Source organism: Oncorhynchus mykiss, chromosome 5 (assembly GCF_057628025.1).
Source record: "Oncorhynchus mykiss isolate SJ-2025 chromosome 5, ASM5762802v1, whole genome shotgun sequence".
Taxonomy (NCBI): domain Eukaryota; kingdom Metazoa; phylum Chordata; class Actinopteri; order Salmoniformes; family Salmonidae; genus Oncorhynchus; species Oncorhynchus mykiss.
Genome location: NC_143026.1, coordinates 91059698 through 91082435, shown reverse-complemented (window position 1 = coordinate 91082435; position 22738 = coordinate 91059698). Strand labels below are relative to the sequence as shown.

General features: G+C 41.9%; 1 protein-coding gene across 1 annotated transcript in view; it reads left to right on the top strand.

Moving 5' to 3' along the window:
- The window catches only part of atf6 (activating transcription factor 6), a 119302-nt gene that overhangs the window by 81843 nt on the left and 14721 nt on the right, over positions 1-22738 (top strand). The window contains exons 14-15 of the mRNA XM_036978881.2: positions 3079-3190; positions 22469-22553. Of these exons, the coding sequence (XP_036834776.2) occupies positions 3079-3190; positions 22469-22553 (197 nt within the window). The remainder of the gene's footprint in view (positions 1-3078; positions 3191-22468; positions 22554-22738) is intronic.

Sequence of the window (22738 nt, the reverse complement as noted above, 5' to 3'; positions counted from 1 at the left end):
AGTCTGCCTGGGAGTATCTATCAGATGTCTTTACTACATCAGTCTGCCTGGGAGTATCTATCTGATGTCTTTACTGTGTCAGTCTGCCTGGGAATATCTATCTGCCTTATTGGACGTTTGAGTTTTTGGCCTCGCAAAGCTTTTCCCATTTGTAAATCCGATTTTATAAAATAGCTTTCAACTTTTCAGGACACCATACAACATGAACAACGGGCATATTCACTTGCAGTACAAGTTCTGTTTTTAGTATGAAATGGAAAAAAATAAATATTCTAAATATGACATTTTGTATTTGTTCCCCCAGAGGACTAATGTTTTTGTTCGTAATCATATGTTATTTTGGTCCTACATTTTCCTCATGCTTTTGACTTTCCCACATTTGAAAATCAAGTTGATGGCCAACCAGACACTCTGGGGCATAGTAGCAGGCCTTGCCAAACCTTTAACCTTGACCCCTGACTGTCTGTCATTAAAGTGAGATACAGACTGCAGAGAAGGACCACGTTTACATGATGCTCACAGTTTTCCGGGATAGTAGCTCATATCACGCTAGCACCTTTTTGATATCCCGCTCACAAGTATCCCTGTTGCCATGAATAAACAGAATATTCTTCATTTAAATTCATAAGGGTTAAATGGTATAGTAACTGAAATATGGTCACTGATTGTAGGCCCATAACCTCTCACATGTAATATAGTATTAACTCATGCAGAATTATGCATTTCTTGCAGTAAAATTATACAAAACATTTTTACATTTTGTCTCGGGAACAGGAGTGGAGAAATACGATTTCTTTCTTTCAGCATCTCTTGAGAAAACACATGTGCTGGTGCATATAACTGTTATATTTGACACTATTATGAAAGCAGACAGTATTTCAACCACCAAATTTGTACCCAAGACAAACTGAAGTCTTATCAGAAACATGTTTCATAGTTTTCTCAGCTTTTCATTTCCTTAAAACTGGTCAAACTGATGACATTTGGACATTTTGCTTTGGGAACAATCTTTCCACTGTTTTGAAATGTATTGTATTTTCTCCCCGGTCCCTAAACGTAACAGACAACTTTGCCGGTGTAAACTAGATTACTAATGCATTCATTCTATCTATGTAAGACATTCAGTTAAGGCAGTTAACCCACTGTTCCCCGGTAGGCCGTCATTGAAAATAAGAATTCGTTTTTTAACTGACTTGCCTAGTTAAATAAAGGTAAAATAAAAATAAAATTCAGCTGAGCCCTAGTTTATTTAGTCTTCTGGGGCAACAAGTTATGATAGAAAAGAAGCTGAGTCCTAGTTTATTTAGTATTCTGGGGCAACAAGTTATGATAGAAAAGAAACTGAGCCCTAGTTTATTTAGTCTTCTGGGGCAACAAGTTATGATAGAAAAGAAGCTGAGCCCTAGTTTATTTAGTCTTCTGGGGCACAAGTTATGATAGAAAAGAAGCTGAGCCCTAGTTTATTTAGTCTTCTGGGGCAACAAGTTATGATAGAAAAAAAGCTGAGCCCTAGTTTATTTAGTCTTCTGGGGCAACAAGTTATGATAGAAAAGAAGCTGAGCCCTAGTTTATTTAGTCTTCTGGGGCAACAAGTTATGATAGAAAAGAAGCTGAGCCCTAGTTTATTTAGTCTTCTGGGGCAACAAGTTATGATAGAAAAGAAGCTGAGCCCTAGTTTATTTAGTCTTCTGGGGCAACAAGTTATGATAGAAAAGAAGCTGAGCCCTAGTTTATTTAGTCTTCTGGGGCAACAAGTTATGATAGAAAAGATGCTGAGCCCTAGTTTATTTAGTCTTCTGGGGCAACAAGTTATGATTAGAAAAGAAGCTGAGCCCTAGTTTATTTAGTCTTCTGGGGCAACAAGTTATGATAGAAAAGAAGCTGCGTGTATCAAACTATAGTTGACAAACAAATGGCCTATGTCGTACATTATAGTAATATGGCCTACCAAATGTCGTAAATTATATTATTACGGCCTACCAAAGGTCGTAAATTATTAGCAGAAACATACTAGCAGAAACTTACTAGCAGAAACATACTAGCAGAAACATATTAGCAGAAACATACTAGCAGAAACATACTAGCACAAACATACTAGCAGAAACATACTAGCAGAAACATACTAGCAGAAACATATCTAAATGGGGGTGAAAGTAGCCTAAGCCAGTGGACTATACGGTCCAGTATGAGGTATCAGCAGAACTATTTATGATGGCATTAGTATGGTGGATCAAACTGAGCAGGTAACCTACTTTTTTAAATGATTTGTTTTGACAATCAGATGAAAACATTATCACACAACATCAGTGATATATGAAACTGACCCTGTGCAGACTGCAATTTTTTTTTAAAACAACACTAAACGGGAGAAGATGTTTACATGCCAGAGTATCCCGTTTAAGATCAGCATATCCCAGGCATATTATCCAGGTTTCTCATGACCGGGAGACATTGTTTTTTGGGGTTATTGTAAATGGGATATGACGTTAAGTATCACGAATAATAACAGGATATTAGTGTGTAAATGTGATCAGTGACTAGGGCTTGTGTGACACTGGGCTTGTGTGACTAGGGCTTGTGTGACTAGGGCTTGTGTGACTAGGGCTTGTGTGACTAGGGCTTGTGTGACTAGGGCTTGTGTGTCTAGGGCTTGTGTGACTAGGGCTTGTGTGTCTAGGGCTTGTGTGTCTAGGGCTTGTGTGACTAGGGCTTGTGTGACTAGGGCTTGTGTGACTAGGGCTTGTGTGTCTAGGGCTTGTGGGTCTAGGGCTTGTGTGACTAGGGCTTGTGTGTCTAGGGCTTGTGAGGTCCTAAGACAGAGGCTGGTGTGTGGTAGTGCGTTCTCCTGATGTTTTGGCTGTAGATTTGAAAAACTCTGTCAAAATGTATTAAATCTGTTATTCATCTTGTACTGCGAGAATGCACATGTTTGATTCCTGTGAAAACAAAAGCTCAACTGCATATTCATGCAAATGTCCCTGAGGGAAGGAGTTTAGAATCCGTTCTGGTGTTTGTTGTATACACCGGAGCCTGTAACTGAGGTAAATATTGTATTTGTCGTCCCCCCCCCTCCCACAGGAGCCCAGGTAATGAGCTGCAGGTGTACTTCGCTCCTCACCGCACCTACAACGACTTCTTTGACGAGATCCATCGCCGTGGAGACACCTTCTACGTGGTGTCTTTCCGCAGGGTGAGCTTGGAATGACTTTTAAGTTATTTATACATATTATACAACTTCAAAGGTAACCTAAACCTAATCTATACCTGCTGGCTAGTTCACATAAAATCATGTTTGATAGGTGACATATATTCAGTAATATAAATCAACTAAGGGGTGGGTTTAGTAGCAGGCTTCCAGAGACATTATTTCCATGTCCCTAGGGCTGGTTAGAGAAACACTGCACATGCTGATGGAATACAGATGGATCGACTTATAGATTATTAATAACATGTAAAAGGAAAAACACTGCAAATGCTGATGGAATACAGATGGATTGACTGCTCCGCTGTTCTTGGCCACCCTGTGTGCTCCTCTCTCTTCTAAAGGACAGATCTGATGTTTTCTCTGAGTGAGAGTGAGAGTGAGAGTGAGAGAGAGTGAGTGAGAGAGTGAGAGAGAGAGAGAGAATATGACTCTATCTATCTATCTATCTATGTACATGTCTGTGATGTATTGTCTAGGTAGAACATCACAGATGCAGGGCGAAAGCCCGTAAAGTCATCAGACACTGAGACAGGCTATTAGGTCTATTCTACATCCAGGGGCCAGGTCCAAGACGTTAGCATCAGTCAGCTCACACCTCTGCCTGTGTTAAGGTTTGGATTTGGGTGAGAAGGGAAGGAAGGGTGTAGTTCCTCTTTCCAGCCTATCCCCAGGCCATTCATAATCATCAGTTAAACTGTGTCTAGAGGTTACTCTCTGTTTTTGATGAAACAAAGATGTGGTTGAATTGATTCTGCTTATTGTCTCGTCTTAAGGCCTATATATCACGCTGGCAAGGCATATGAAGACAGTTTGGCTGTCTTGGTTATACAAGTATTACATCTGAGCTCCTAGAGTGTACTACTCTCCTTTTTCTTTTTCCAAGTCCTATGAGCTATCAGGTTATACAGCGAACAACTCACTTATCAAAGAACAGGTTGTAATATGAATTTTTCTTCTGGAGAAAGTTTCCCCGGTGATTTTACCCCACACTCCACTACTGAGTTTAACTTTGTTTTACCTGAGAGAGTCTGACCACCAATCAGAGACCTCTATGGTGACACGCCAAGTGATGACCACCAATCAGAGACCTCTATGATGACACACCAAATGTGTTTGATGGATCATTTTTGTTGTCTTCTAATGTCTCTTAAGAGGAAAGTAATAGGGAAAGTAACTGAAAGTAATCCGATTACGCTACTGATTTTGGGTAATCTGAAAGTTATGTTACTGATATCAATTTTGGACAGGAAACTAGTAACTGTAACAGATTCCATTTAGAAAGTAACATACCTAACCCTGGCGAGCAGACACAGGTCTACGTAACCTAGCCTGGATTGACCTCTCCCGTACACACTTCTTGTGCTCTAGCTCTGACTAAACAAAAGGAGACCAAATCTGTTAAAGGTTGCACAAGTTTCCCTAAATTATAATTACTTCCATAAAGCCCTGGATCCCCATGTTCTCGGTTCCATCCCTTTGTAGACTATACCGCTGCACTTCCAGACACTCTAAACTGGGCCAAGGACTGAGAAAAAAGGACACTTAATGACATTGTTTATTGGAAAAATAGCTAATGTTAGGTAATGACTAATTGCAGTCGAAAAACAGGCTTGTAAATTTGAAACTCTTCCTGCCGTCCGTTCAAACAAAGACGTGCTCATGGTCCTGTGGCCAAGGAACAGACCGGAGGATTAAAACTGACCTGCTTCTCACCACCTCTAGGCTCTCTCTCTCTCTCTCTCTCTCGCTCTCGCTCTCGCTCTCGCTCTCTTTTTCTCTCGCTCTCTTTCTCTCTCTCTCTCTTTTCTCTCTTTCTTTCTCTCTCTCTCTCTCTCTCTCTTTCTTTCTTTTTCTCTCGCTCTCTCTTTCTCTCTATTTTTCTCTCGCTCTCTCTAATTCAAGCTGCTTTATTGCCATGAGCAACAATGTATACAATATATACACATCACACTCTTCGCAGCTGATGTAAGTAAGACCTTTAAACGGGTCAACATTCACAAGGCCGCAGGGCCAGACGGATTACCAGGACGTGTACTCAGAGCATGCGCTGACCAACTGGCAAGTGTCTTCACTGACATTTTCAACCTCTCCCTGTCCGAGTCTGTAATACCAACATGTTTTAAGCAGACCACCATAGTCCCTGTGCCAAAGAACACTAAGGTAACCTGCCTAAATGACTACCGGCCCGTAACGCTCACATCTGTAGCCATGAAGTGCTTTGAAAGGCCCTCATCCCAGAAACCCTAGACCCGCCCCAACAGATCCACAGGTGATGCAATCTCTATTGCACTCCACACTGCCCTTTCCCACCTGGACAAAAGGAACACCTATATGAGATTGCTATTCATTGACTACAGCTCAGCTTTCAACACCATAGTGCCCTCAAAGCTCATCACTAAGCTAAGGACCCTGGGACGAAACACCTCCCTCTGCAACTGGATCCTGGACTTCGTGATAGGCCGCCCCCAGGTGGGAAGGGTAGGTATAACAACACATTCGCCATGATGATCCTCAACACAGGGGCCCCTCAGGGGTGCGTGCTCAGTCTCCTCCTGTACTCCCTGTTCACTCATGACTGCACAGCCAGGCATGACTCCAACACCATAATTAAATTTGCCGACGACACAACAGTGTCGCCTGATCAACGACGATAGGGAGTAGGTCAGAGACCTGGCCGTGTGATGCAAGGACAACAACCTCTCTCTCAACGTGATCAAAACAAAGGAGATGATTGTGGACTACAGGAAAAAGAGGACCGAGCACGCCCCCATTCTCATCGACGGGGCTGCAGTGGAGCAGGTTGAGAGCTTCAAGTTCCTTGGCACACCAAGACGGTTGTGAAGAGGCCACGACAAAACCTATCCCCCCCCCCCAGGAGACTGAAAAGATTTGGCATGGATCCTCAGGTCCTCAAAAGGTTCTACAGCTGCACCATCGAGAGCGTTGCATCACTGGTTGCATCACAGCCTGGTATGGCAACTGCTCGGCCTCCGACCACAAGGCACTACAGAGGGTAGTGCGAACAGTTCAGTACATTACTGGGGCCACGCTTCCTGCCATCCAGGACCTGTATACCAGGTGGTGTCAGAGGAAGGCCCTAATAATTGTCAGACTCTAGCCACCCTACCCATAGACTGTTCTCTCTGCTACCACATTTAATTACTAGTTACATTTATCTGTTATTCTTATCCTTATTTTCTTTTAACTTCATTGTTGGTTTGGGGCTCGTAAGTAAGCATTTCACTGTAAGGTCTGCACCTGTTGTAGTTGGCGCATGTGACTAATAAAATTTGATTTGACATTGTAATAAAATAATGAATTATAATAATTTAAAAGTGATTTAAAATAATTTTAAATAACAATCAAATAGTAACAGTGAAGAGTAATAGGATAATCTACTAAATAATACTATTATTATTACTACACAAATGAATGCTACCACCACTATTATTAGCACTAATACTACCATTACCACTAGTAGCATTACTACCTCTAATATACAGTGCCTTGCGAAAGTATTCGGCCCCCTTGAACTTTGCGACCTTTTGCCACATTTCAGGCTTCAAACATAAAGATATAAAACTGTATTTTTTTGTGAAGAATCAACAACAAGTGGGACATAATCATGAAGTGGAACGACATTTATTGGATATTTCAAACTTTTTTAACAAATCAAAAACTGAAAAATTGGGCGTGCAAAATTATTCAGCCCCTTTACTTTCAGTGCAGCAAACTCTCTCCAGAAGTTCAGTGAGGATCTCTGAATGATCCAATGTTGACCTAAATGACTAATGATGATAAATACAATCCACCTGTGTGTAATCAAGTCTCCGTATAAATGCACCTGCACTGTGATAGTACTACTACCACCACCACCATCATCATTACTACTACCACCACCACCATCATTACTACTACTACTACTACCACCATCATCATTACTACTATTACTACTACTATTACTCCCACCACTACCACCACCATTACTACTACTACTACCACCACTACCACCACCATCATCATTACTACTACTACTACCACCACCACCAACATTACTACTACTACTACTACTACCACCATCATCATTACTACTACTACCATTACTCCCACCACTACCACCACCACCATCATTACTACTACTACTACTACCACCACTACCACCACCATCATCATTACTACCACCACCACCACCATCATCATCATTACTACTACTACCACCACCATCATCATTACTACTACTACCACCACCATCATCATTACTACTACTACTACCACCATCATCATTACTACTACTAATACTACTACCACCACCATCATCACCACCATCATCACTACTACTACTACTACCACCACCATCATCACCACCATCATCATTACTACTACTACTACTACTCCCACCACTACCACCACCATCATCATTACTACCACCACTACCACCACCATCATCATTACTACCACCACTACCACCACCATCATCATTACTACCACCGCTACTACCACCATCATCATTACTACTACTACCACCACCATCATCATTACTACTACTACCACCACCATCATCATTACTACTACTACCACCATCATCATTACTACCACCCCATCATCATTACTACCACCACCATCATCATTACTACTACTACCACCACCATCATCATTACTACTACTACTACCACCATCATCATTACTACTACTAATACTACTACCACCACCATCATCACCACCATCATCATTACTACTACTACTACTACTACTCCCACCACTACCACCACCATCATCATTACTACCACCACTACTACCACCATCATCATTACTACTACCACCACCATCATCACCACCATCATCATTACTACTACTACTACTACTACTACTACTACCACTACCACCACCATCATCATTACTACGACCACCACTACCACCACCATCATCATTACTACTACCATCATGATTGCTACTACTACTACTCCCACTACTACCACCACCATCATCATTACTACTACTACTACTACTACTACTACCACTACCACCACCATCATCATTACTACGACCACCACTACCACCACCATCATCATTACTACTACCATCATGATTGCTACTACTACTACTCCCACTACTACCACCACCATCATCATTACTACTACCATCATCATTACTACTACTACTACTCCCACTACTACCACCACCATCATCATTACTACTACTACTACCACTACTACTACCACCACCATCATCATTACTACTACTACCACTACCACCACCACCATCATCATTACTACTACCACCATCACCACCACCACCATCATCATTACTACTACCACCATCATCATTACTACTACTACTACTACTACTACCACCACCATCATCATTACTACTACCACCATCATCATTACTACTACTACTACTACTACTACTACTACTACTACTACTACTACTACCATCATCATCATTACTACTACCACTACTACCACCACCACCATCATCATTACTACTACCACCACCACCATCATCATTACTACCATCATCATTACTACTACCACTACTACCACCACCACCATCATCATTACTACTACCACTACTACCACCACCACCATCATCATTACTACTACTACTACTATTACCACCACCATCATCATTACTACTACCACCACTACCACCACCATCATCATTACTACTACCATCATCATTACTACTACTACTTTTACTCCCACTACTACCATCATCATTACTACTACTACTACCACTACTACTACTACTACCACCATCATCATTACCACTACCGCCACTACTACTCCTACTACTACTACTACCACTACCACCACCATCATCATTACTACTACTACTACTACTACTACTACTACTACTACTACTACTACTACTACTACCACCATCATCATCATTACTACCACCACCACCATCATCACTACTACTACTACTACTACCACCACCACCATCATCATTACTACCACCACCACCATCATCACTACTACTACTACTACTACTACTACTACTACTACCACCATCACTACTACTACTACATCATTACTACTACTACTACTACTACTACTACCACCACCATCACTACTACTACTACCACCACCACCACCATCATTACTGCTACTACCACCACTACCACCACCATCATCATTACTACTACCATCATCATTACTACTACTACTACTCCCACTACTACCACCACCATCATCATTACTACTACTACTACCACTACTACTACTACTACTACCACCATCATCATTACTACTACTCCCACTACTACCACCACCATCATCATTACTACTACTACTACCACTACTACTACTACTACCACCACCATCATCATTACTACTACTGCTACTACCACCACTACCACCACCATCATCATTACTACTACTACTACTGCCACTACCACCACCATCATCATTACTACCACTACCACCACCACCATCATCACTACTACTACTACTACTACTACTACTACTACTACTACTACTACTACCACCACCATCATTACTGCTACTACCACCACTACCACCACCATCATTACTGCTACTACCACCACTACCACCACCATCATCATTACTACTACTACTACCACCACCACCACCATCATTACTGCTACTACCACCACTACCACCACCATCATCATTACTACTACTACTACCACCACCACCACCATCATTACTGCTACTACCACCACTACCACCACCATCATCATTACTACTACTACTTCTACTACTACGTTACCATCACCTCGTACCACTACTATTTGGAGTAATAATCACAACAATAATAATGTTTATGATGATAATAATGACAATAATACTAATAATAAGTAAGTTACTTCTTACTGTGCAGACGTTATTATTCAGTGTCCCTCAGGCTTTGGCAGGCATCCAATGATTGCCAAGGTCAGGGGTCATGTCATGAACTCTTGTCACAAAGGAAATCACAAACAAACCCCCGTTGAGGAATTGTTGACATGGCGACGACAGTTGTGTTTTCTTTGGTCATTACATGTTGTTGGTGGGAAGGAGGTCTTCTGACCTCAGTGAGACTCCCTTTTTAAATAAAAGTTAAGGGCTTGATTCAATCAGTAGGACAAAATATCAGCATTATTGCGCGATTGACATTTAAAGGCAATGTTTCCGAGTTTGCTCAGACTGCATTCACGGTAAACGCTGCATATGTCGGCACAATCTAAAAAATACTTTTAAATTTAAACTGCGCTACTACAAAGCAGATTTTCTACGCCACGGATTGAAACAAACCCTGATTTGTAAAACAAATTATAATAATCTGAAGGTCAAGTGCCAATCTATCTGGTTAGAGAAGTAACTGAGCAGGACTGGACAGTGTAGTCTGGCCAGGGAAAGACCACTAACCTCTGCCCTGTCTAACCTTTGACCTCAGTGCTCACTCGTCAATAGTCTTAAGACTTTAAACCATACTTGATCTCTGTTGAGACACAGCCATATTGGATGTATCTTCCTCCATGATCTCTGTTGAGACACAGCCATATTGGATGTCTCTTCCTCCATGATCTCTGTTGAGACACAGCCATATTGGATGTCTCTTCCTCCATGATCTCTGTTGAGACACAGCCATATTGGATGTCCCTTCCTCCATGATCTCTGTTGAGACACAGCCATATTGGATGTCCCTTCCTCCATGATCTCTGTTGAGACACAGCCATATTGGATGTCCCTTCCTCCATGATCTCTGTTGAGACACAGCCATATTGGATGTCTCTTCCTCCATGATCTCTGTTGAGACACAGCCATATTGGATGTCTCTTCCTCCATGATCTCTGTTGAGACACAGCCATATTGGATGTCCCTTCCTCCATGATCTCTGTTGAGACACAGCCATATTGGATGTCCCTTCCTCCATGATCTCTGTTGAGACACAGCCATATTGGATGTCCCTTCCTCCATGATCTCTGTTGAGACACAGCCATATTGGATGTCTCTTCCTCCATGATCTCTGTTGAGACACAGCCATATTGGATGTCTCTTCCTCCATGATCTCTGTTGAGACACAGCCATATTGGATGTCTCTTCCGCCATGATCTCTGTTGAGACACAGCCATATTGGATGTCTCTTCCTCCATGATCTCTGTTGAGACACAGCCATATTGGATGTCTCTTCCTCCATGATCTCTGTTGAGACACACCCATATTGAATGTGCCTTCTTCCATCATCTCTGTTGAGACACAGCCATATTGGATGTCTCTTCCTCCATGATCTCTGAGACACAGCCATATTGGATGTCTTTTCCTCCATGATCTCTGAGACACAGCCATATTGGATGTCCCTTCCTCCATGATCTCTGAGACACAGCCATATTCCTCATGGTCTCTGAGGGAAAAGGTGGATCAGAAGTCTTTATATTGGTATAGTTAATGGCTGACTTTTCCACCCTTGTTCAACAGCATCACGAGAGGCTTAAAAGGGATCAATTCTCTAATGATTTTATGAGAGGTGATGAAGGTAGAGATTGACGGAGGGAGTCTGAAACGGAGAAAGATGGAGAGACCGCTAAAGGAGAGAGGAAGGGAACTCCTCCAGCTCTGTGCAGAGCCCACAGCTCGTCACCCCGTTGCCCACGGTGATAGTTTACATTTTTTACAGTCCTTTATTAGCTCTGCTGCTTTATTATTTGCTTGTGTTTTGTTTCCTGGGTTTCAGCAGGGTGTTTCCTGGGTTTCAGAAGGGTGTTTCCTGGGTTTCAGCGGGGTGTTTCCCTGAGAGGGGGTGTGGCTTTTGTTTTTGTTCCCCTTCGTGTGATGGTGATGTGACTGTAAGTCTGCCAAGGCTCTGGACTTCATTTGAGATTTGTTTTAAATCCAACATTTTCTATAGCAGACTAACTAGAGGCACTAATTCTTGCCTTCCTGTACTGTAGTCTGCTGTGACAGTGGTCAGTCTCTGCACCCTGTATCCACTCTGACCGTGTGGACTGTAACATTCAGAGCTGCCACATTTAGGGTAGCCTAGTGGTTAGAGTGTTGGACTAATAACCGAAAGGTCAGCTCGGGGATTTGAACTTGCAACAAGGTACAAATCTGTCGTTCTGCCCCTGAACAGGCAGTTAACCCACTGTTCCCTAGGCCGTCATTGAAAATAAGAATCTTAACTGACTTGCCTAGTTTAAATAAAGGTCAAATAAAAATGTATAGCTTTACATTACCTGTGGTTTTGTGGCAGTGTGAAATGAGACTGAGGTGACGGAAAGAATAGATCTGGACAAAACCCAGTCATGTATAGGTCATTTTGCGGACATGCCGCGGTCACCATCATCTCAGTATGCTGTACCTGTGGCTTTACTGGCTTTGTGGAAGTGTGAGCTGAGGTCAGCGGTTCCTGTGACCGGCGTCCAGCAACGTTCCAGCAACCTGCTCTGACCGTCGCCATGGTAGCAGCAGCCATGTCAGATTGGCGGGCAGCCTCTGCAGCAGGAAGGGCTCTGATGAGAAGAGCAGCAGGACTGGGGTCCTGATTTTCCATATTGATATAACTGAAACGTAGACCTGGGCCCATATCCACAAAGCTCTGAGTAAGAGTGCTGATCTGGGATCAGTTTTGCCTTTTAGATCATAATGAATAAGATTATCCCCTCCCACTATGCTTTGGCGGTATCCAGATTTTCATATCGTCATATTGTCCTTCTCTCATCCCGGGATTTAGGGTATTACCCTCTTAGTACACAAGGGGGCGCTAAAACGCAAGAAAACCCCATTGGGCCCCTATTACCAGAATACTAGCAACATTTGCAAAACATTATAGACATACATTTTCGGTGAGTGTGGACATTTACAGGTGAAAGCGAATAAGAGAAATGTTGCGATGCATGCTTGTCTGAAGGAAGAGCAGCATGTGTACACGGAGCAGAGGGGAGAAGAACGGAGGAGGAGGTTAAAAAACACTTGCAGGAAGCACAGGGACAAAATGGCAGCTCTACAGATAACTCATCCAGAGATCTTTGAAGCAGCGTTACCCATGCAGAGCAAGGGGAACAACTACTCGAAGTCTCAGAGCTAGTGATGTTTGAAATGCTATGAGAGAGAGAGAGAGAGAGAGAGAGAGAGAGAGAGAGAGAGAGAGAGAGAGAGAGAGAGAGAGAGAGAGAGAGAGAGAGAGAGAGAGAGAGAGAGAGAGAGAGAGAGAGAGAGAGAGAGAGAGAGAGAGAGAGAGAGAGAGAGAGAGAGAGAGAGAGAGAGAGAGAGAGAGAGAGAGAGAGAGATCTCTTCATTGAATCTAAGGCCCTGAGTTTATGTGATGCCAAGTTTGAACCATGTAGGCCTTGTGCAGAGCAGGTTGACAGTGACAGAAGTGGTGCCACAATATGTAGGCATTCTCAAGAGAGACCGGCTGGGTCACACATGTCAGCTATGTATGTCTGTATCAAAACAACATTCAGCCTCTGTCATTTAATCTAGATGAGAACCACTTCTTTCTCTATCTCTCTCTAGGTCTCTCTCTCTTTTAGGTCTCTCTCTCTCTCTCTAATCCATTATTTATTTTAGACAGGTCTAAAGAAACATGATATGAAGAAAATGTATTTCAGAAGAACAGAATACTCTGAGATGTTCTAATGTTAGGCCCTGATCTTGCTATGCCATATGGCTGCGGGCTACGCTAGTTCATTTAGCAGACAAGATTTAAAGCAGTTTAATGTGCTTCTTGCCTTACTGCACACAATCTGGGCATTATTCACAAGTAATAATATACAGTTGAAGTCGGAAGTTTACATAGACCTTAGCCAAATACATTTAAACTCAGTTTTTCACAATTCCTGACATTTAATCCTAGTAAAAAATTCCCTGTTTTAGGTCAGTTAGGATCACCACTTTATTTTAAGAATGTGAAATAATAATAATAATAGTAGAGTTATTTATTTCAGCTTTTATTTATTTCATCACATTCCCAGTGGGTCAGAAGTTTACATACACGCTATTATTTGATAGCATTGCCTTTAAATTGTTTAACTTGGGTTAAATGTTTCGGGTAGCCTTCCACAAGCTTCCCTCAGTAAGTTAGGTGAATTTTGTCCCATTCCTCCTGACAGAGCTGGTGTAACTGAGTCAGGTTTGTAGGCCTCCTTGCTCGCACACGCTTTTTCAGTTTTGCCCACAAATTTTCTATAGGCATGAGGTCAGGGCTTTGTGATGGCCACTCCAATACCTTGACTTTGTTGTCCTTAAGCCATTTTGCCACAACTTTGGAAGCATGCTTGTGGCCATTGTCCATTTGGAAGACCCATTTGCGACCAAGCTTTAACTTTAACTGATGTCTTGAGATGTTGCTTCAATATATCCTCATAATTGTCCTTCCTCATGATGCCATGTATTTTGTGAAGTGCACCAATCCCTAATGCAGCAAAGCACCGCCACAACATGATGCTGCCACCCCCGTGCTTCATGGTTGGGATGGTGTTCTTCAGCTTGCAAGCCCCCCCCTTTTTCCTCCAAACATAACGATGGTCATTATGGCCAAACAGTTCTATTTTTGTTTCATCGGACCAGAGGACATTTCTCCAAAAAGTACGATCTTTGTCCCCATGTGCAGTTGCAAACCGTAGTCTGGCTTTTTTATGGCGGTTTTGGAGCAGTGGCTTCTTCCTTGCTGAGCGGCCTTTCAGGTTATGTCGATATAGGACTTGTTTTACTGTGGATATAGATACTTTTATACCTTTTTCCTCCAGCATCTTCACAAGGTCCTTTGCTGTTGTTCTGGGATTGATTTGCACTTTTCGCACCAAAGTACGTTCATCTCTAGGAGACAGAACACGTCTCTTTCCTGAGCGGTATGACGGTCCCACGTGGTCCCATGGTGTTTATACTTGCGTACTATTGTTTGTACAGATGAACGTGGTACCTTCAGGCATTTGGAAGTTGCTCCCAAGGATGAACCAGACTTGTGGAGGTCTACAATTTTTTTTCTGATGTCTTGACTGATTTCTTTTGATTTTCTCATGATGTCAAGCAAAGAGGCACTGAGTTTGAATGTAGGCCTTGAAATATATCCACAGGTACATCTCCAATTGACTCAAATTATGTCAATTAGCCTATCAGAAGCTTCTGAAGCCATGATATAATTTTCTGTAATTTTCCAAACTGTTTAAAGGCACAGTCAACTTAAACTTCTGACCCACTGGAATTGTGATACAGTGAATTATAAGTGAAACAATCTGTTGTTTGAAAAATTACATGTCATGCACAAAGTAGATGTCCTAACCGACTTGCCAAAACTATAGTTTGTTAACAAGAAATGTGTGGAGTGGTTGAAAAACGAGTTTTAATGACTCCAACATAAGTGTTTGTAAACTTCCAACTTCAACTGTATGTGGGTTGTACTTGTAATGGTGTTTGTTCTTCACTGGTTGCCCTTTTCTTGTGGCAACACGTCATAAATCTTGCTGCTGTGATGGCACACTGTGGTATTTCACCAAATATACATGGGAGTTTATCAAAATTGGGTTTGTTTTCAAATTATTTGTGGTGTGTAATCTGAGGGAAATTTGTGTCTCTACTATGGTCATACATTTGGAAGGAGGTTAGGAAGTGCAGCTCAGTTTCCACCTCATTTTGTGGGCAGTGTGCACACACACTTCTCTTGAGAGCCAGGTCTGCCTACGGTATTCAGGTATTCTGACACTGTTTACTCTCTAGGGCCAAATAGCATTCTAGTTGCTCTGTTTTTAAAAAATGATTTCCAATGTGTTAAGTAATTATCTTTTTGTTTTCTCATGATTTGTTTGTGTCTAATTGTGTTGCTGTCCTGGGGCTCTGTGGGGTCTGTTTGTGTTTGTGAACATAGCCCCAGGACCAGCTTGCTTCGGGGACTCTTCTCCAGGTTCATCTCTCCGTAGGTGATGACGATTGGCGGGTATCGGCCTAGTTCTGCTCTGCATGCATTATCTGGTGTTTTGCCTTGTACACAGAGGATACTTTTGCAGAGTCTCAATTTGGCATTTGTCCCATTTTGTGAATTCTTGGTTGGTGAGCGGACCCTCATCCCTCAAAACCATAAAGGGCAATGGTGCTCTCTCTGTGTTTGCTGTCTCATTTATTTCAAATTGAGTTCCACATTTCAGTTGTCACTTCAAGATGGATACCATGTTCGGGTTATAATCCTTGCCTTTATGTAATTGTAATCGTCTCAGAGACCAAGGGTTGTTAGTCTCCCTAAACATCTAAAGGCAGAGCCAGACATTAATATTTAAGAGTTTTGGTGAGGTTATTTCACCTCTGAAGTAGTATTTATCTACTCTTGAAGCCGTGGGGGGAGAGAGACCGTTGACAGAGACTATCCCATATGGTAGCCATCTGATTTGTGATTCGCATGTTTATGACGAGAGATGTGGAGATGCTTTCATGTTGCTTGTGGCCTTTGGCTGTGACTTCCTGAACTCACTGTAAACTCTGGATTATGTTTCGATTGTCTGTACTGGCGCCTCACTGTCCTGTAGTGTGATGACACTATAGATGTACTGTAGGGTTTAGTGGAGCATTAGAGATACTGTCTTGTAGTGTGATGACACTATAGATGTACTGTAGGGTTTAGTGGAGCATTAGAGATACTGTCCTGTAGTGTGATGACACTATAGATGTACTGTAGGGTTTAGTGGAGCATTAGAGATACTGTCCTGTAGTGTGATGACACTATAGATGTACTGTAGGGTTTAGTGGAGCATTAGAGATACTGTCCTGTAGTGTGATGACACTATAGATGTACTGTAGGGTTTAGTGGAGCATTAGAGATACTGTCCTGTAGTGTGATGACACTATAGATGTACTGTAGGGTTTAGTGGAGCATTAGAGATACTGTCCTGTAGTGTGATGACACTATAGATGTACTGTAGGGTTTAGTGGAGCATTAGAGATACTGTCTTGTAGTGTGATGACACTATAGATGTACTGTAGGGTTTAGTGGAGCATTAGAGATACTGTCCTGTAGTGTGATGACACTATAGATGTACTGTAGGGTTTAGTGGAGCATTAGAGATACTGTCCTGTAGTGTGATGACACTATAGATGTACTGTAGGGTTTAGTGGAGCATTAGAGATACTGTCCTGTAGTGTGATGACACTATAGATGTACTGTAGGGTTTAGTGGAGCATTAGAGATACTGTCCTGTAGTGTGATGACACTATAGATGTACTGTAGGGTTTAGTGGAGCATTAGAGATACTGTCCTGTAGTGTGATGACACTATAGATGTACTGTAGGGTTTAGTGGAGCATTAGAGATACTGTCCTGTAGTGTGATGACACTATAGATGTACTGTAGGGTTTAGTGGAGCATTAGAGATACTGTCCTGTAGTGTGATGACACTATAGATGTACTGTAGGGTTTAGTGGAGCATTAGAGATACTGTCCTGTAGTGTGATGACACTATAGATGTACTGTAGGGTTTAGTGGAGCATTAGAGATACTGTCCTGTAGTGTGATGACACTATAGATGTACTGTAGGGTTTAGTGGAGCATTAGAGATACTGTCCTGTAGTGTGATGACACTATAGATGTACTGTAGGGTTTAGTGGAGCATTAGAGATACTGTCCTGTAGTGTGATGACACTATAGATGTACTGTAGGGTTTAGTGGAGCATTAGAGATACTGTCCTGTAGTGTGATGACACTATAGATGTACTGTAGGGTTTAGTGGAGCATTAGAGATACTGTCCTGTAGTGTGATGACACTATAGATGTACTGTAGGGTTTAGTGGAGCATTAGAGATACTGTCCTGTAGTGTGATGACACTATAGATGTACTGTAGGGTTTAGTGGAGCATTAGAGATACTGTCCTGTAGTGTGATGACACTATAGATGTACTGTAGGGTTTAGTGGAGCATTAGAGATACTGTCCTGTAGTGTGATGACACTATAGATGTACTGTAGGGTTTAGTGGAGCATTAGAGATACTGTCCTGTAGTGTGATGACACTATAGATGTACTGTAGGGTTTAGTGGAGCATTAGAGATACTGTCCTGTAGTGTGATGACACTATAGATGTACTGTAGGGTTTAGTGGAGCATTAGAGATACTGTACTGTAGTGTGATGACATTATAGATGTACTGTAGGGTTTAGTGGAGCATTAGAGATACTGTCCTGTAGTGTGATGACACTATAGATGTACTGTAGGGTTTAGTGGAGCATTAGAGATACTGTCCTGTAGTGTGATGACACTATAGATGTACTGTAGGGTTTAGTGGAGCATTAGAGATACTGTCCTGTAGTGTGATGACACTATAGATGTACTGTAGGGTTTAGTGGAGCATTAGAGATACTGTCCTGTAGTGTGATGACACTATAGATGTACTGTAGGGTTTAGTGGAGCATTAGAGATACTGTCCTGTAGTGTGATGACACTATAGATGTACTGTAGGGTTTAGTGGAGCATTAGAGATACTGTCCTGTAGTGTGATGACACTATAGATGTACTGTAGGGTTTAGTGGAGCATTAGAGATACTGTCCTGTAGTGTGATGACACTATAGATGTACTGTAGGGTTTAGTGGAGCATTAGAGATACTGTCCTGTAGTGTGATGACACTATAGATGTACTGTAGGGTTTAGTGGAGCATTAGAGATACTGTCCTGTAGTGTGATGACACTATAGATGTACTGTAGGGTTTAGTGGAGCATTAGAGATACTGTCCTGTAGTGTGATGACACTATAGATGTACTGTAGGGTTTAGTGGAGCATTAGAGATACTGTCCTGTAGTGTGATGACACTATAGATGTACTGTAGGGTTTAGTGGAGCATTAGAGATACTGTCCTGTAGTGTGATGACACTATATATGTACTGTAGGGTTTAGTGGAGCATTAGAGATACTGTCCTCTAGTGTGATGACACTATAGATGTACTGTAGGGTTTAGTGGAGCATTAGAGATACTGTCCTGTAGTGTGATGACACTATAGATGTACTGTAGGGTTTAGTGGAGCATTAGAGATACTGTCCTGTAGTGTGATGACACTATAGATGTACTGTAGGGTTTAGTGGAGCATTAGAGATACTGTCCTGTAGTGTGATGACACTATAGATGTACTGTAGGGTTTAGTGGAGCATTAGAGATACTGTCCTGTAGTGTGATGACACTATAGATGTACTGTAGGGTTTAGTGGAGCATTAGAGATACTGTCCTGTAGTGTGATGACACTATAGATGTACTGTAGGGTTTAGTGGAGCATTAGAGATACTGTCCTGTAGTGTGATGACACTATAGATGTACTGTAGGGTTTAGTGGAGCATTAGAGATACTGTCCTGTAGTGTGATGACACTATAGATGTACTGTAGGGTTTAGTGGAGCATTAGAGATACTGTACTGTAGTGTGATGACATTATAGATGTACTGTAGGGTTTAGTGGAGCATTAGAGATACTGTCCTGTAGTGTGATGACACTATAGATGTACTGTAGGGTTTAGTGGAGCATTAGAGATACTGTCCTGTAGTGTGATGACACTATAGATGTACTGTAGGGTTTAGTGGAGCATTAGAGATACTGTCCTGTAGTGTGATGACACTATAGATGTACTGTAGGGTTTAGTGGAGCATTAGAGATACTGTCCTGTAGTGTGATGACACTATAGATGTACTGTAGGGTTTAGTGGAGCATTAGAGATACTGTCCTGTAGTGTGATGACACTATAGATGTACTGTAGGGTTTAGTGGAGCATTAGAGATACTGTCCTGTAGTGTGATGACACTATAGATGTACTGTAGGGTTTAGTGGAGCATTAGAGATACTGTCCTGTAGTGTGATGACACTATAGATGTACTGTAGGGTTTAGTGGAGCATTAGAGATACTGTCCTGTAGTGTGATGACACTATAGATGTACTGTAGGGTTTAGTGGAGCATTAGAGATACTGTCCTGTAGTGTGATGACACTATAGATGTACTGTAGGGTTTAGTGGAGCATTAGAGATACTGTCCTGTAGTGTGATGACACTATAGATGTACTGTAGGGTTTAGTGGAGCATTAGAGATACTGTCCTGTAGTGTGATGACACTATAGATGTACTATAGGGTTTAGTGGAGCATTAGAGATACTGTCCTCTAGTGTGATGACATTATAGATGTACTGTAGGGTTTAGTGGAGCATTAGAGATACTGTCCTGTAGTGTGATGACACTATAGATGTACTGTAGGGTTTAGTGGAGCATTAGAGATACTGTCCTGTAGTGTGATGACACTATAGATGTACTGTAGGGTTTAGTGGAGCAGTAGAGATACTGTCCTGTAGTGTGATGACACTATAGATGTACTGTAGGGTTTAGTGGAGCATTAGAGATACTGTCCTGTAGTGTGATGACACTATAGATGTACTGTAGGGTTTAGTGGAGCATTAGAGATACTGTCCTGTAGTGTGATGACACTATAGATGTACTGTAGGGTTTAGTGGAGCATTAGAGATACTGTCCTGTAGTGTGATGACACTATAGATGTACTGTAGGGTTTAGTGGAGCATTAGAGATACTGTCCTGTAGTGTGATGACACTATAGATGTACTGTAGGGTTTAGTGGAGCATTAGAGATACTGTCCTGTAGTGTGATGACACTATAGATGTACTGTAGGGTTTAGTGGAGCATTAGAGATACTGTCCTGTAGTGTGATGACACTATAGATGTACTGTAGGGTTTAGTGGAGCATTAGAGATACTGTCCTGTAGTGTGATGACACTATAGATGTACTGTAGGGTTTAGTGGAGCATTAGAGATACTGTCCTGTAGTGTGATGACACTATAGATGTACTGTAGGGTTTAGTGGAGCATTAGAGATACTGTCCTGTAGTGTGATGACACTATAGATGTACTATAGGGTTTAGTGGAGCATTAGAGATACTGTCCTGTAGTGTGATGACATTATAGATGTACTGTAGGGTTTAGTGGAGCATTAGAGATACTGTCCTGTAGTGTGATGACATTATAGATGTACTGTAGGGTTTAGTGGAGCATTAGAGATACTGTCCTGTAGTGTGATGACATTATAGATGTACTGTAGGGTTTAGTGGAGCATTAGAGATACTGTCCTGTAGTGTGATGACATTTATAGATGTACTATAGGGTTTAGTGGAGCATTAGAGATACTGTCCTGTAGTGTGATGACATTATAGATGTACTATAGGGTTTAGTGGAGCATTAGAGATACTGTCCTGTAGTGTGATGTCATTATAGATGTACTGTAGGCTTTAGTGGAGCATTAGAGATACTGTCCTGTAGTGTAATGACATTTATAGATGTACTATAGGGTTTAGTGGAGCAGTAGAGAGATATTGTTGCTTTCTACAGTTAGCAGTTAGTCAGTAGCTCATCCACTGACTGACTGGATTGAATTTGGTCAAACTGTCCTCGAGACACGCTACAGACAGACAGACAGATTGACGTCATACAGACAGAGCTGTGGGTCGATGGGGTTTTTCCTTTTGATTAACAAATAGCAACCACGGGGTTCCTTTCACACCTTCACTACAAAGCCGTCTTGTCTGATGAACATCAGTGTGTTTTTCAGTTTCTATGACTACCGTGTGGTTATTACTAAAAAGTTGTAGTCTGATGTTATGTGGTATTTGATGTGTGGGGTCAAGGTGTGCTTCATGCTTCTGACCTTTAACCCTTCATTATAAAGCCAGCTATCTGATAAACATACAGCCTGATGTTAGGTGGTATTTGATGTGTGGGGTCATGGTGTGCTCCATGCTTCTGACCTTTAACCCTTCATTATAAAGCCAGCTATCTGATAAACATACAGCCTGATGTTAGGTGGTATTTGATGTGTGGGGTCAAGGTGTGCTCCATGCTTCTGACCTTTAACCCTTCATTATAAAGCCAGCTATCTGATAAACATACAGCCTGATGTTAGGTGGTATTTGATGTGTGGGGTCAAGGTGTGCTCCATGCTTCTGACCTTTAACCCTAATCCTTCATTATAAAGCCAGCTATCTGATAAACATACAGCCTGATGTTAGGTGGTATTTGATGTGTGGGGTCAAGGTGTGCTTCATGCTTCTGACCTTTAACCCTTCATTATAAAGCCAGCTATCTGATAAACATACAGCCTGATGTTAGGTGGTATTTGATGTGTGGGTCAAGGTGTGCTTCATGCTTCTGACCTTTAACCCTTCATTGTAAAGCCTAAGTGCTACGATTTGAACTCCAGTTTGACATCCGTTGATCTGGTGTGTTGAAGTCTTCGCTAAGGTCAAAGTGTGCTTCATTAAGTTAGACCTTTGACCTTTTTTTGATTGTTCCTTGTTCTCAGGATCACCTTTTACTTCCCGCTACCAGCCACAACAAAGGAAGTAGGCCCAAGATGTCTGTGGTGTTGCCAGCCATGAACATTAATGGTGAGTCAACTCTACTACAGATCTGTCACCATACACTGTACATTTAATGGTGAGTCAACTCTACTACAGATCTGTCACCATACACTGTACATTTAATGGCTTCGCTCTCTTTTCTTCCTGTCCTCTGGGTTTCTTCACAAATTGATTGATGTATACAACTGGCCTTCTTTAGACTAGTTGAGTAT